The sequence below is a fragment of the Phyllobates terribilis genome, unplaced genomic scaffold, assembly GCF_046119375.1.
Source record: "Phyllobates terribilis strain yellow unplaced genomic scaffold, ASM4611937v1 Scaffold_3__8_contigs__length_932513732, whole genome shotgun sequence".
Taxonomy (NCBI): Eukaryota; Metazoa; Chordata; class Amphibia; order Anura; family Dendrobatidae; genus Phyllobates; species Phyllobates terribilis.
Genome location: NW_027362763.1, coordinates 568,756,241 through 568,771,446, shown reverse-complemented (window position 1 = coordinate 568,771,446; position 15,206 = coordinate 568,756,241). Strand labels below are relative to the sequence as shown.

The following is a 15,206-nucleotide window of genomic DNA, read 5'->3' as shown; positions in this document are numbered from 1 at the left end:
AGTCACTAGAGGTCAGATGCCCGCTCGCTGGAAAATCTAAACTAATGCACTGTGAATTTATCTGTTTAACTGTTTATGGTTTATATTTGTTGCTTGTTATTAATTATGTTTCTCAGTTACCCTGCAGATTTCTATGGACTAACAGGTTATGGACACTGGATAACCGGAACAGTTTTTGTAGATAGTTGCACATTGTGCCTCTTGCGGAGATGGCCGCGGAAGAGAAAACCTGTATGGCGTGGCCTCCTTGCGGCCCAAAGTAGTTAGTCTCGCCTTGCAGTACACGCCCAAGGCCAACGCAAGGGGTTTGCTGTGGACAGGTCCCCTACCTCGCTTAAAACTTCACCTTGGGTGATATGGACACCCGGTTACGGACACGCCGTGACCTCTACAGACTAAACCTACTTGTATATATGTTATTGTATTATTGTTATACCCTGAATTTATGTTTCTTTAAAAATGTGTTTAGTCCCGGAGTACTAAAATTTACTAGGGGGGAATGTGGCACCCCAGGGGTCTGGTTGCCACAGTAATAGAAATATTATGTCTGAGAGCAAGTGGGAGGCTTCTCTGGTCAGGAGCCCTAAGCATGCAACACTGCCCGCCCAGACCTGGGAGGGGAGGAATCTGCTCTTATAAACTGGGTCTGGGGTGGGATTAGGAGAGTCAGAGCCTGGAGAGGGAAAGATACATCTGGAGCTCTGTAGGAACAGTAGCTGAAGACCAGGGGCTGGAGCTGAGCAGAGCTCGCCCTGGCTGAGGACACTACAACCGGACACCGGAGTCCGAGGCTGTGGGGACTGATATACACCCAGCAGCAGAAACCAGCCGGCAGGGGATTCCAGGTCACAAGGAAGGGACCAGCACCGCCATCCAGGAGCGGAGGCTAACAGAAGGCCCCAAGTCACCAGCCATACGGGTGAGCACCACACGGTATACTCAGGGACGTGGGCTACTTGTAACCGCTTACAGCAAGGTAGCCAGGAAAGAGTGCAGATAGAGGGGGAGTCCTTAAACTCCACCTGGCCAGGGGAGATCCTGCTTGCTCACAGACTGACCAGGCCTCTACTGCTAACCAGTACTCCCGGGAGGGTCTGCTTTATAACACCAGTAAAGACCCTGAACTGCACTACACGTCTCTGTGCTTCTTCGCCGCACCAGCACTACCAGTGCTGGGAAGCTCGTGCACCATCACTACCATCATCCGCACTAACTGCCCTGAGGCTTTACTCCTCCCGTGGGGAGTCATCCCATTCTAAGCTGCACACATAATACCAGCCTCAGCGGTCTGCCCTGCAGCGGCGGTCCCCACTGGCCGCAATCCACGGGTGGCGCAGTCGGGCAATTATAGTACTAATAAGCCTGCCACTGGTTTGACCACCCTGAGCCACGGACCGGGTCGCCGCCACACTGAGACTACCACCCCTAGCATCCCACCAGAGGACCGGTTCCGGGTTCCCCACGCGGCCCAGGGGGCGAGTCACATACTTATAGACAAGACAATTAGAGTCTCATCCAATTTGTTCAATATATTCTATTAAGAAGTAGCTGATAATGTTGTCGGCACATGACCGGATCTATGCCAACCACATACTTGCAGTCTTAAGACGACCACTAAAACCGGGAAGCAAAGCTGAATCCTTGTGGTGTGTACACTATTCACTGTTAGGATAGCAAAGCTTGCTAAAAATTTCCTCAGGGTTGGATAACCTCTTTAAAAATTATTGTTACATATCTCTTTTGTCTCTTGAATCCAGTATAACAAGAAAATAATTACAAAGTTAGCTAATCATGTTGTAAAAGTATAGAATTTCTGTAGACAGAGAAAGGTCTTGGCATCAAATATTCACTTTTGTGAAAATGGTTTCTCACACTGTGCCTCACAATTAATTAGGTGGCGTTTTACTAGTAATGCCCAACCCGCAGCTTCAGAAGCACTGAATTAGTAAACCTGTTTTCTTCAGTGCAATCCTACTCTGTGACACACTGAAGAACTGAAGAAAGGAGATGCACAAAACTGATCGCTCTTCCTCTCTGAAGCCACTCACATTCCTGAGTGTAGAAACGGCAGTGCCTTGACAGGAAGAAATGATGAAAGGGGGAACCACCCCCGTACTGTGTGCACGCCATTGACTCCTGCATAGTCAATGGGCATCATAGCACCACAGTTAGGGTTCAAGCAGCGCTCACTCCAGCCAAGTGAGCACTGTCAGAGTCAGAGAACTGCTCAGTATGCAAATTAAATAAGGTGTAATGGTTTACTAAGTTCTTGGCTAGGCCAATGGTGCACCAAAGCCCCCACATTTGCATATGTTATCTATATAAAGAGTTTTCGAACTGATTACAACAGGGGACTAAATCCTCTACATAACTATTTATTTAGTTCAGTTTGCATTTCTGGCATTACAGACCTTTAAGGATACTGATTAATTCATATATCAAACTAATTCTTAAGTATTATAAAATTGTAGCAAAATAAATTAATATTTTGCTAGGACTTTTTTTGCTTGGGTATGCCTGATTTCACCTAGCGTAGATTACATCAGATTTTATCCATTTTCAAAAATCTTGCTAGCACTTTGTTTTCGAGTACACTTGCACTCAACTGAACCACACCTCAAAGCTGAAAAATGATGAACATGAGGACAAGTGCCTGAGCCATTTTCAACCTTGATATACTCCCTCAAAAATCTGTGCTAGTTTTTATTTATGTGCCCTTTTGTGATATGTTTTAGCTCACTTGCTTACTCTATTGTGATACATAGTTATTAATGTGAATGACTAAAATAATTAGCATTTATTTTAAAGTTGAACAGCTTCTTCCATTTGGACAAACCTTATTTGTTAGACAAGATTCTTGACTGTAATCTGATCATTAAAGGAGTGGTCACATTGGTAGTAGTGATAAGCGAGCATGCTCAGCACTGCTCAATTCTCGATCAAGCATCGCGGTGCTCGGGTAAACTCGTTACTCAATTTTTTATCTCTGTATGCAAATTTACTTCCTAAAGAAATTAGGTATATTGCATCAGATGCAATATGCATCAAATGGCCAAGTTATTAAAAAAATATGACTTAGTGATCATGGGAGATTTCAACTATCCAGACATTTGTTGGGAATCTCTCTAAGGCAAAAGTAACAGGTCCAGCAAATTTTTCTCCGCTCTTTCTGACAAATTTTTCTTCTAAAAAGTAGAAGAGAGAACAAGGAGATCTACTACCTTGGATCTAATTCTCATAAACAAGGAGGAAATGGTTGAAGAGGAAAGGGTGGCTGAAACCCTGGGAGGCATCGATCATGCTATCATAGAATTTTGGATAACTAGAGGAGGAAGACCTGTGAAGAGTCAGACTTCAAGGTTGGATTTCAGAAAGGCAGATTTTAAGGAACTCAGAAAGAGCCAAGGAAGGATCCAATGGCTGGATGTCCTGAAGGCCAGAAATGTCCAGGAAGGATGGGAAATTTTGAAAAATTAGATTCTCGAAGCACAATTGTTAATAATCACTAAAACAGGGAAGAATAGAAAGCATTTAAGGAAACCAAGATGGATGAGCACAAAACTTAAACACATGCTAAAAATGAAGAAAGAAATGTACAACAAATGGAAAGAGGGTGGCATATCTAAATAAGAATATAATGCTGACTGCAAAACCTGCAGTGCACACATGAGATTAGCTAAAGCTGATAATGAATTAAGGCTTGCAAGAGATGTCAAAAGCAATAAGAGGATTTTGGGGGCATGACAAAATTAAAAGAAAAGTCAAAGATGCTATAGGATTTTTACAGTATGAAAATGGTAAAGTGGTAACAAATGATGCTGAGAAGACCGAACATTTAAATTCCTGCTTTGCATCTGTTTTCTCAAAGAAAGTAAATTTAACACCAACAGATCTTCACTGTACTATTGAATGAATAGAAGAATCCATACTGTCTATAAGCAGAGATAGTAAGGGAATACTTAGCTAAGATAAATTAATTTAAGTCTCCAGGTCCAGGAAATTATTGAACCACTTTAAATCTTTGAAATTTCTTGTAGAACAGGAGAAGTCCCAGAAGACTGGAGAAGAACGAATATTGTGCCTATCTTCAAAAAGTACCTACTATGAGAATGAAGTGATTAATATTGTTGAGCCACCCCCGTAGTGTTCGGGTTCGGTTCGGTTCATCGAACACCGGGATGTTCGAGGAACTGTTCGTCGAACTGTTCGTCGAACACCTTAGAACACCGTCGAACACCGTTAAAACCAATGGCAGGCAAACAAAAACACATAGGAACACATAGAAAACACCTTCAAAGGTGTCCAAAAGCTCACAAACTGCTCAGAAGACGCTTTCTTTAAAAAAGCCGGCCGGCAATTCAGCAGCGGCATACACCGGTACCCGACAATTTAGACATGAAGGAATAGAGCATCACACATAGATTAGATAGATAGAAACATGTCAGTCACATATATATGAAGTACAGTGACAGTGTTGATTACTGTACTTGTCATTTAGTGTAAAGGATTTATTAAAAAATATAATAGTGTTTTCGTGCACCGTCTCTTTAAAAAAGCCGGCCGGCAATTCAGCAGCGGTACCCGACAATTTATAACAGACAGAATAGAGCTTCACACATAGATTAGATAGATAGAAACATGTCAGTCACATATATAATAAGTACAGTGACAGTGTTGGTTACTGTACTTGTCATTTACTGCAAAGGATTTATTAAAAAAAATAATAGTGTTTTCATGCACCGTCTCTTTAAAAAAGCCGGCTGGCAATTCAGCATCTGTACCCGACAATTTAGAATAGAAGGAATAGAGAATCACACATAGATTAGATAGATAGAAACATGTCAGCCACATATATACGAAGTACAGTGACAGTGTTGCTTACTGTAATTGTCATTTAGTGTAAAGGATTTATCAAAAAAAATAATAGTGTTTTCATGCACCGTCTCTTTAAAAAAGCCGGCCGGCAATTCAGCAGCGGTACCCGACAATTTATAACAGACAGAATAGAGCTTTACACATAGATTAGATAGATAGAAACATGTCAGTCACATATATAATAAGTACAGTGATAGTGTTGGTTACTGTACTTGTCATTTAGTATTAAAATAAAGGATTTATTATTAAAAAAAATTGGCGTGGGTTTCCCCATAATTTTAGTCTCTAGCGGAGGTTAAGCAGACGGCTGGGGCAGATGTTTGAAGCCTGGGAAGGGGGTAATACCCACGGAGCTTCCCAGGCTACTAATATCAGCCCCCAGCTGAATACCTAGCCTTTACTAGCTATTAAAATGGGGGACCCCCCCAAAAAAAATGACGTGGGGTCCCCCCTAATTTAATAGCTAGCAAAGGCTAGGCAGACAGCTGGGGGCTGATATTAATAGCCCAGGAAGGGAGCCATGAATATTGGCCCCCTCCCAGGCTAGAAACACCAGCCGTCAGCCGCCCCAGAAATGGCGCATCCATAGGATGCGCCAATTCTGGCACTTAGCCTCGCTCTTCCACGCTGCCCTGGTGCGGTGGCAGGGGGTAATAGGGTTGGGGTTGATGTCAGCTTATAATGCCAGCTGACATCAAGCCCAGGTTAGTAATGGAGAGGCGTCTATAAGACACCCCCATTACTAACCCCATAGTCAAAGTTAAAAAAAAACCACAAACACCCAGAATAAAGTCCTTTAATTGAAATAAAGACACAATTCTTTATTGTTCTAAATTAAACCATACTTACCATCACGCCCATTCCAGCTGAAGCCAACGATCTCCTGCAATAAAAGAAAAATAATAACGCAACCTCATCCTTACCTTTCCATGGTTCCCAGGACAGCTTCAGCTCTGCTACATCGAGATGACAGGCTGGACCGCAGCAGAACGCTGCCATCCAGCTTGCCATGCCGCACACACTGAGAAGCGCAGGCATGCTTGCGCTCCTCAGTGTCTGACTGTGACGGCATCCAGATGAGCCGACAATGAACTCGGCTCACCTCATGTACGTCACTGACAGCGTGGGAAAATTCTCCTGCACTCAGCGCTTCAGCGTGAGAATTTTCCCAATAAAGAATTGTGTGTTTATTTCAATTAAAGGACTTTTTTCTGGGTGTTTGTGTTTTTTTTAAATACTTTACTAGAAATTCATGGTGGTCATGTCTAATATTGGCGTGACCCCATGAATTTCGGGCTTAGGGCCAGCTGATAATGCCAAGCTGGCCTTAACCCCTTTATCACCCAGTGAGCCACCGCACCAGGGCCCTGGATGAGTTGGGTACAGCGCCAGAAGATGGTGCTTCTATGAACGCGCCATTTTCCGGGGCGGCTGCGGACTGCAATTTGCAGCGGGTGGGGCCCAGAAAGCTTGGGCCTCCCTGCGCTGCAGATTCCAGCCCCCAGCTGCCTAGTTGTACCTGGCTGGACACAAAAATAGGGCGAAGCTCCACGTATTTTTTTTTTAAATTCATGAAATTCATGGAATAATTAAGAAAAAAAGGGCTTCCCTATATTGTTGTGTCCGGCTAGGTACAAATAGGCAGCTGGTGGTTGGGAGCAGCCCGTTCCTGCCTGCTGTACCTGACTGGACACAAATATAGGGCGAAGCCCCACATCAATTTTTTTTTCATTATTTCATGAATTTCCTGAAATAATTTAAAAAAAATTGACGTGGGGCTTCGCCCTATATTTGTGTCCAGTCAGGTACAGCAGGCAGGAACGGGCTGCCCCCAACCACCAGCTGCCTATTTGTACCTGGCCAGACACAACAATATAGGGAAGCCCTTTTTTAAAAAAATTATTTCATGAAATAATTAAAAAAAAATTGATGTGGGGCTTCGCCCTATATTTGTGTCCAGCCAGGTACAGCAGGCAGGAACGGGCTGCCCCCAACCACCAGCTGCCTATTTGTACCTGGCCAGACACAACAATATAGGGAAGCCCTTTTTTAAAAAAATTATTTCATGAAATAATTAAAAAAAAATTGACGTGGGGCTTCGCACTATATTTGTGTCCAGCCAGGTACAGCAGGCAGGAACGGGCTGCCCCCAACCACCAGCTGCCTATTTGTACCTGGTTGGACACAACAATATAGGGAAGCCCTTTTTTTCTTAATTATTCCATGAATTTCATGAAATAATTAAAAAAAAAAATGCGTGGGGCTTCGCCCTATTTTTGTGCCCAGCCAGGTACAACTAGGCAGCTGGGAGCTGGAATCCGCAGCGCAGGGAGGCCCAAGCTTTCTGGGCCCCACCCGCTGCAAATTGCAGTCCGCAGCCGCCCCAGAAAATGGCGCGTTCATAGAAGCGCCATCTTCTGGCGCTGTACCCAACTCATCCAGGGCCCTGGTGCGGTGGCTCACTGGGTAATAAAGGGGTTAAGGCCAGCTTGGCATTATCAGCTGGCCCTAAGCCCGAAATTCATGGGGTCACGCCAATATTAGACATGACCACCATGAATTTCTAGTAAAGTATTTAAAAAAACACAACACCCAGAAAAAAGTCCTTTAATTGAAATAAACACACAATTCTTTATTGTTCTAAATTAAACCATACTTACCGTCACGCCCATTCCAGCTGAAGCCAATGTCTTCTGCAATAAAAGTAAAATAATAAAGCAACCTCATCCTTACCTTTCCATGGTTCCCATGACAGCTTCAGCTCTGCTACATCGAGATGACAGGCTGGACCGCAGCAGAACGCTGCCATCCAGCCTGTCATCCCGCGGACACTGAGAAGCGCAGGCATGCTTGCGCTCCTCAGTGTCTCGCTGTGACGGCATAAAGATGAGACAAGTTCATATCCAATGAACTCGGCGCACCTCATGCACGTCACTGACAGCGTGGGAGAATTCTTCTGCACTCAGCACTTCAGCGTGAAAATTCTCCCACGCTGTCAGTGACGTACATGAGGTCAGCTGAGTTCATTGGACATGAATGAGCTCACCTCATGCACGTCACTGACAGCGTGGGAAAATTCTCCTGCACTCAGCGCTACAGCGTGAGAATTCTCCCACGCTGTCAGTGACGTGCATGAGGTGCGCCGAGTTCATTGGACATGAACTCGTCTCATCTTTATGCCGTCACAGCCAGACACTGAAGAGCGCAAGCATGCCTGCGCTTCTCAGTGTCTGCGGGATGACATGCTGGATGGCAGCGTTCTGCTGCGGTCCAGCCTGTTATCTCGATGTAGCAGAGCTGAAGCTGTCGTGGGAACCATGGAAAGGTAAGGATGAGGTTGCTTTATTATTTTTCTTTTATTGCAGGAGATTGTTGGCTTCAGCTGGAATGGGCGTGATGGTAAGTATGGTTTAATTTAGAACAATAAAGGAATGTGTCTTTATTTCAATTAAAGGACTTTATTCTGGGTGTTTGTGTTTTCTTTTAACTTTGACTATGGGGTTAGTAATGGGGGTGTCTTATAGACGCCTCTCCATTACTAACCTGGGCTTGATGTCAGCTGGCATTATAAGCTGACATCAACCCCAACCCTATTACCCCACTGCCACCGCTACAGGGCAGTGGGAAGAGCGAGGCTAAGTGCCAGAATTGGCGCATCCTATGGATGCGCCATTTCTGGGGCGGCTGACGGCTGGTGTTTCTAGCCTGGGAGGGGGCCAATATTCATGGAACCCTTCCTGGGCTATTAATATCAGCCCCCAGCTGTCTGCCTAGCCTTTGCTAGCTATTAAAATAGGGGGGACCCCACGTCATTTTTTTGGGGGGTCCCCCATTTTAATAGCTAGTAAAGGCTAGGTATTCCGCTGGGGGCTGATATTAGTAGCCTGGGAAGCTCCGTGGGTATTACCCCCTTCCCAGGCTTCAAACATCTGCCCCAGCCGTCTGCTTAACCTCCGCTAGAGACTAAAATTATGGGGAACCCCACGCCAATTTTTTTTTAAATAAATCCTTTATTTTAACACTAAATGACAAGTACAGTAATCAACACTATCACTGTACTTATTATATATGTGACTGACATGTTTCTATCTATCTAATCTATGTGTGATTCTCTATTCCTTCTATTCTAAATTGTCGGGTACAGATGCTGAATTGCCGGCCGGCTTTTTTAAAGAGACGGTGCATGAAAACACTATTATTTTTTTTTAATAAATCCTTTACACTAAATGACAAGTACAGTAAGCAACACTGTCACTGTACTTCATATTTATGTGACTGACATGTTTCTATCTATCTAATCTATGTGTGATTCTCTATTCCTTCTATTCTAAATTGTCGGGTACAGATGCTGAATTGCCGGCCGGCTTTTTTAAAGAGACAGTGCATGAAAACACTATTATTTTTTTTAATAAATCCTTTATACTAAATGACAGGTACAGTAAGCAACACTGTCACTGTACTTCATATATATGTGACTGACATGTTTCTATCTACCTAATCTATGTGTGATTCTCTATTCCTTCTATTCTAAATTGTTGGGTACAGATGCTGAATTGCCGGCTGGCTTTTTTAAAGAGACGGTGCATGAAAACACTATTATTTTTTTTAATAAATCCTTTACACTAAATGACAAGTACAGTAAGCAACACTGTCACTGTACTTCATATATATGTGACTGACATGTTTCTATCTATCTAATCTATGTGTGATTCTCTATTCTTTCTATTCCAAATTGTCGGGTACAGATGCTGAATTGCCGGCCGGCTTTTTTAAAGAGACGGTGCACGAAAACACTATTATTTTTTTGGATAAATCCTTTACACTAAATGACAAGTACAGTAATCAACACTGTCACTGTACTTCATATATATGTGACTGACATGTTTCTATCTATCTAATCTATGTGTGAAGCTCTATTCTTTCGGTTCTAAATTGTCGGGTACCGGTGTATGCCGCTGCTGAAATGCCGGCTTTTCATGTTTCACTGTGAGCACTGTTCCCATCGATTTGGGCAACCACTGTAATGCCACAACCACTATGGCTGTGACATTACAGTGAGTGGCAGACAATCCCTGCATGATTGGTGCTCTAAATAGCGCCAGACATGCAGGACACGCTTTTGGTGCACGAACAGTTATCGAACATAACCTCGAACAGCCGAATTTTTTGCAAATCGTTCGGGTTCGTCGAACAACTCGAACACCGCCCAAAACAGCTCGAATTTGAGATTGGCAAACAGTTCTAGTCGAACACCGCTCATCTCTAGTGATTAACCAGAGCCAACATGGGTTTGTAACTAATAAGTCATGTCAGAATAACTTAATTTCCTTCCATGACAGAATCACTGACAGGGTGGATCAGGGAAACCCAGTAGATGTAGTATATCTTGACTTCAGCAAAGCATTTGACAAAGAATCTCATACCATCCTTATTGAAAAAATGACCAACTATGGAATGGACAAGGCAACTGTTAGGTGGATTCATAACTAGCTTAGTGATCGGACCCAAAGAGTGGTCATAAATGATTGCACATCCAGTTGGAAGAATGTCTCAAGTAAGGAACCACAAGGCTCTGTCCTGGGCCCTGTGTTGTTCAACATCTTTATCAATGATTTAGATGAGTTGAGGGTAAACTGATTAAATTTGCAGATGACACAAAGCTAAGAGGGATAGCTAATACTAGAGAAGAGAGAGAGGATTCAAAAAGATCTAAACAAACTGGAACTGTGGGCAGTAACTAACAGTATGGTTTTTAACAGGGAGAAATGCAAAGTCCTACATCTGAGTAAGAAAAATGAAAAAAGCATTTATAGAATGAGAGAAATAGGGCTAAGCAACATTACATGTGAAAAAGACTTGGGTATACTTATAGATCACAGACTGAACATGAGTCAACAGAGTGATGCAGCAGCAAAGAAAGGCAAACACAATTTTGGGTTGCATTAACAGAAGCATACAGACAAGATCACCTGAAGGAATTATCCCCCTTTACTCTTCTTTGGTCAGATCTCATCTGGAATACTGTATCCAGTTCTGGGCACCACATTTTAAAAAAGACATGAAGAAACTGGAGCAAGTTCAGAGAAGAGCACCCAGAATGGTGACTGATCTGCAAACAATGTTCTATGAGGAATAGCTAAAGGATTTGTGAATGTTTTGCTTGCAAAAGAGAAGACTGAGAGGAGACTTAATAGCTGTCTACAAATATTTCAAGGGCTGTCACGCTGTAGAAGGATAAGCTTTATCCTCCTTTACTCAAAGAAAGACTAGAAGCAATGGAATGAAACTGAATGGAAGAAGATACAGATTAGATATAAGAAAAAACTTTTTGACAGTGAGGGTGATTAACGAGTGGAACAGGCTGCTATGAGAGCTGGTGAGTTCTCCTTCAATGTAAGTCTTCAAACAGAAGCTGGAGAGACATCTGTCTGAGATGATTTAGTGAATCGTGCATTGAGCAGGGTGTTGGACACGATGACCTTGGAGGTCCCTTCCAACTCTAACATTTTATGTTTCTACATTGACTACCACAGCGTCTCTCATAGCTTCACAGTGGAAAAACATGGATCCCCTTACTGAGATTATTGAAAAAATGTAAACTCATCATTTCTTTGAATTATCTTATGCTCTAAGGAACAATTTATTAAAGAGTTATTATTCCAGATGGTCCTCTTGAAACACAATTTTTCCTTCAGGTATGAAGAGCCCATTCATATAAACATATTTGTATTTCTTTTTCAGATTTTACACTTTTAGATTAGAATTGCTGAATGATACTTTCTACTGTTCACCCATGGTTTAGCAATGCTTAGATGATCTGTTGCTATGTCTTTTCTTTTATTTCCATTTTCCTTTTCCTTCCCCTCCCTTAATCTTCCTTCTGCTTTCCCTTCCCTTATTAACCTGATCTTATTTCTTTCCCATTTCTTGCTTTTTCTTTATACCCTCACCCCTCCTTTTCCCTTAACTAATTTCTCTCTTCTCCCTTGATTTCTTACCCTACATCCATTACTCTTGATTTTCCACATTATAATCTTCCCTCACCTTGTGAAGTTGCAAATTGCCTCTTCAGAGAAAAAGAGGACTTTTACTCTATAGCGCCACCTATTGGAAGCAGCAATCCTACAAGTCACAATCAACCCTTTAACGAGTCGTGCAATATGACTTAGGATAAAAGCCAAATTAGAATCTCAATTTTCAGACACGGTGTTTCGAGCTGTTGGCCCTCATCAGTGCAAAGTATGAGAACTGATTTGGCTAGATGAGAGGCTCTGGACTGAGGTCTAAGGGGTAACGTTTCTCCTTATGGAGAGTGACACACCAACTCTGGCACGTCAAGGTAAGGAGGCTTATTCGCCATGCAATGCTCCTCTGGGAAATTTAATATGCAAATTGCCTCTTCAGAGAAAAAGAGGACTTGTACTCTATAGCGCCACCTATTGGAAGCAGCAATCCTACAAGTCATAATCAACCCTTTAACGAGTTGTGCGAATTTGTGAAGTTTAAAACTTGTGAAGTTTAAATTCAGATTTGGAAATGGACTTGTATATGTACATTTTATTATTATTATTATTATTATTATTATTATTATTATTCCCCACCCTTATATTGTAAAAAATCTCTCAATAAAAAGAATTTTGAAAAAAGAAAGCTAACTCAGCCCACAGCACAGCTCTCCATGTACATTGTTTATTGACAGCGAGCTGCTTATCAGAGAAGGGGATGTGGTAGGAGCAAGGCTCACATGCCATGTTGTCCAATGGTGATAATCCCCTGGTGATAAAACCTTCATTGTAAGTAAACAACAGCACACAGCCTAATAAATGACACATTGCTGAATTCAGTGTCTTAGCTGCTACCTCATGCTGACCGCAGATTGCATAACAAAAACCTACTGACGGATTCCCTTTAACAAGAACAACAAGAATTTCAGAGGTTAATTTCTTCAATTCATCTGTGAATATTTTTTGCTGGTGAGTGTTCACTAATGCAGTTAAATTTTTGTTCACATTATTATACTAACCATAAATTGATGAAAACACGGCGAAAAATCCATTGTGATGTACAGTAGAGTCACTTCTGAACTCAATGCTCATGATGTTAGAAGATGAATAGAAAGTGTTGCTCATGTTTCCATTACAAATTCTTGCTATTTCAGGAGAGTAGTGAGGAATCCCATCATATATAGTCACCCAGTCATACAAACAACGTGGATGAGGTTCAACACTATTTAAATAAAAGAAAAAAACAATTACAAGTAGATACTAACAAAGTGAAGTACATTGAAAAAGAGCTTTAAAAAGAAATGGCTGTGTGGGTACATGGCTTGCTGAAAGACAACAGCAAAAACAAGTTTAATAGTACTATGAGTTGAATAAAATTAGCTAACTTTAATAAAAGAAGTCACAAAATATAAACATCACTGAGGGGAACATACTATAACATGATCCAGGCATCACATTTCATAAAAATATAAATATGTTCATAAATAATTTATATAAGACACACTGAACACCAGGGAAAGGGCCCTGACAAAAGTAACAACATAGATACAGAAAGAGAAAACCATCTATACCAAGCTTTTCAAATTCAAGCAACTTTTGTATATAAAGTAATTAGCGCAATCGCAGAACTTCCATACTAACATGAGTCTGTCTATAGAGAGCAGGGTGCAACCTTGTGGTGTTGGAACCAGCAAAACACTGACCAATACAATTAAGGGCATACAAATACTATCACTTTACCTTCATAACAGCTATCTAACAATTAAATCACGTTTCCGGGCTACTCATTATACCTGTTAGTGACTGCCATTTCCTAGCAGTATGCCACCACTTTATGAGAAGGAATCACCCTCGTTTTAAAAAGAAATGCCAAATGACTCTTGGACTAGATTTTTCTAGAACAGTTTGTTAGCTTATAATTCGCTATCTAGCCAAGGTTGGTAGGCAATAAATAAATTAGCGATATCTTTACCAAGACAAGTCTACAAAGAATCAATGACTGGGTCAGACAAATACACAAGAAGACTGATCTACTAGTAGTCCCACTCTTACATATGAGCTTCCAATTATCCCATATGAATCAAATACAATGATAAACTGTACATATGGGTTCTATTTCAAGGTAGAACACATGCAACTTTGTATTTTTTTATTTCTTAGTATGGTAAATACTAATCTGTAAGTTTTATGTAAATTAACTAATAAAAGTTATGTTTAATAAACGTTTTGTATTATTTACAAGCCCTCAAGATTGACATTTTTTAAGTAAAATATTTAAGTTTAATGGAGCTCATTGATGAGAATATATACTCTCCAAACAGTTTATATAATAAAATTGAGTCTTTTTCAGAGACTAACATTGTTGCACCCATACCAACGATTGACTTTTGTGTTTGTCTTTGCAACTGGTACACAATGACAAGCATCTAAACGTATTAGTTTCTGTCAAATGGGTTTCCAAAAACACAAATGGATTTGAATACTAAATAACTTACTTGAAATGAAGGAATGATAGTCGTATGTAATAGCCCCCTGGCACATGAATTTCCCAAATACAGTGGGAATTAGCAGGGTAATTATTTGGAAAGAATGGACTTGTTATGTTCCCATTCATTTGGGTCAACAGACCACCACAGGTTCTGTTTGATGAATCTGAAAGAAATGAAGAAGTAATCACCACAAATTCTTTCTAAAGTGATGAGAAAGGAAAAGTAATTTATAACATACCTGTTGTGAAGTTGCCTAGAGAAGATAGCAAGATAAAAATGAAGAACTCTCGTTAGTAGCTGGATTTAAAATGTACTTTTTATTACTATTCATTGACATTATATTATAATTAAGTTAGAATGTTTTCACATTTAATTTAAATATTAAAACCTACATAGCACTATTAATTGTCATTGTATGTGATAGTTATGACTGTGCAATCATGTGCAGGAGAAAACTTGTCTGGGAACAGTGATGCACAAAGAGGCACACAGTAGAATTTGTGCGTGCAGTGTGTCAATTGTTATATAGATTTCAACCGTGGGAGATGTAAACATCCTGCAATAAAACACTAGAGATGAATGAATTCTATGAATGTTATGAAATTCGAATTCACTAGGTTCAACTAATTTTTACCCAAAACTTGATTTGCGGTGAATTAATTTAATGTGAATCCCAATACCGCAAAGTTTCCAAATACCCTGAAACAATGTGTATAACACTCTGAAGTCTTCTATGACTGTGACCAACCCTTTTTATCTCTTTAATAATGTGACAACACTATAGAAATGTATAGTTACTCAGAGGTAACAAACAGCCTGCTTAGAGGGGTTGTCCAGG

At 41.1% G+C, this 15,206-nt stretch overlaps 1 protein-coding gene across 1 annotated transcript in view; it reads right to left on the bottom strand.

Moving 5' to 3' along the window:
* The window catches only part of LOC141257186 (scavenger receptor cysteine-rich domain-containing protein DMBT1-like), a 458,733-nt gene that overhangs the window by 39,772 nt on the left and 403,755 nt on the right, over positions 1-15,206 (bottom strand). Inside the window, exons 43-45 of the mRNA XM_073671423.1 lie at positions 14,607-14,621; positions 14,375-14,531; positions 12,899-13,101 (exon numbers count right to left, since the gene is read on the bottom strand). Of these exons, the coding sequence (XP_073527524.1) occupies positions 12,899-13,101; positions 14,375-14,531; positions 14,607-14,621 (375 nt within the window). The remainder of the gene's footprint in view (positions 1-12,898; positions 13,102-14,374; positions 14,532-14,606; positions 14,622-15,206) is intronic.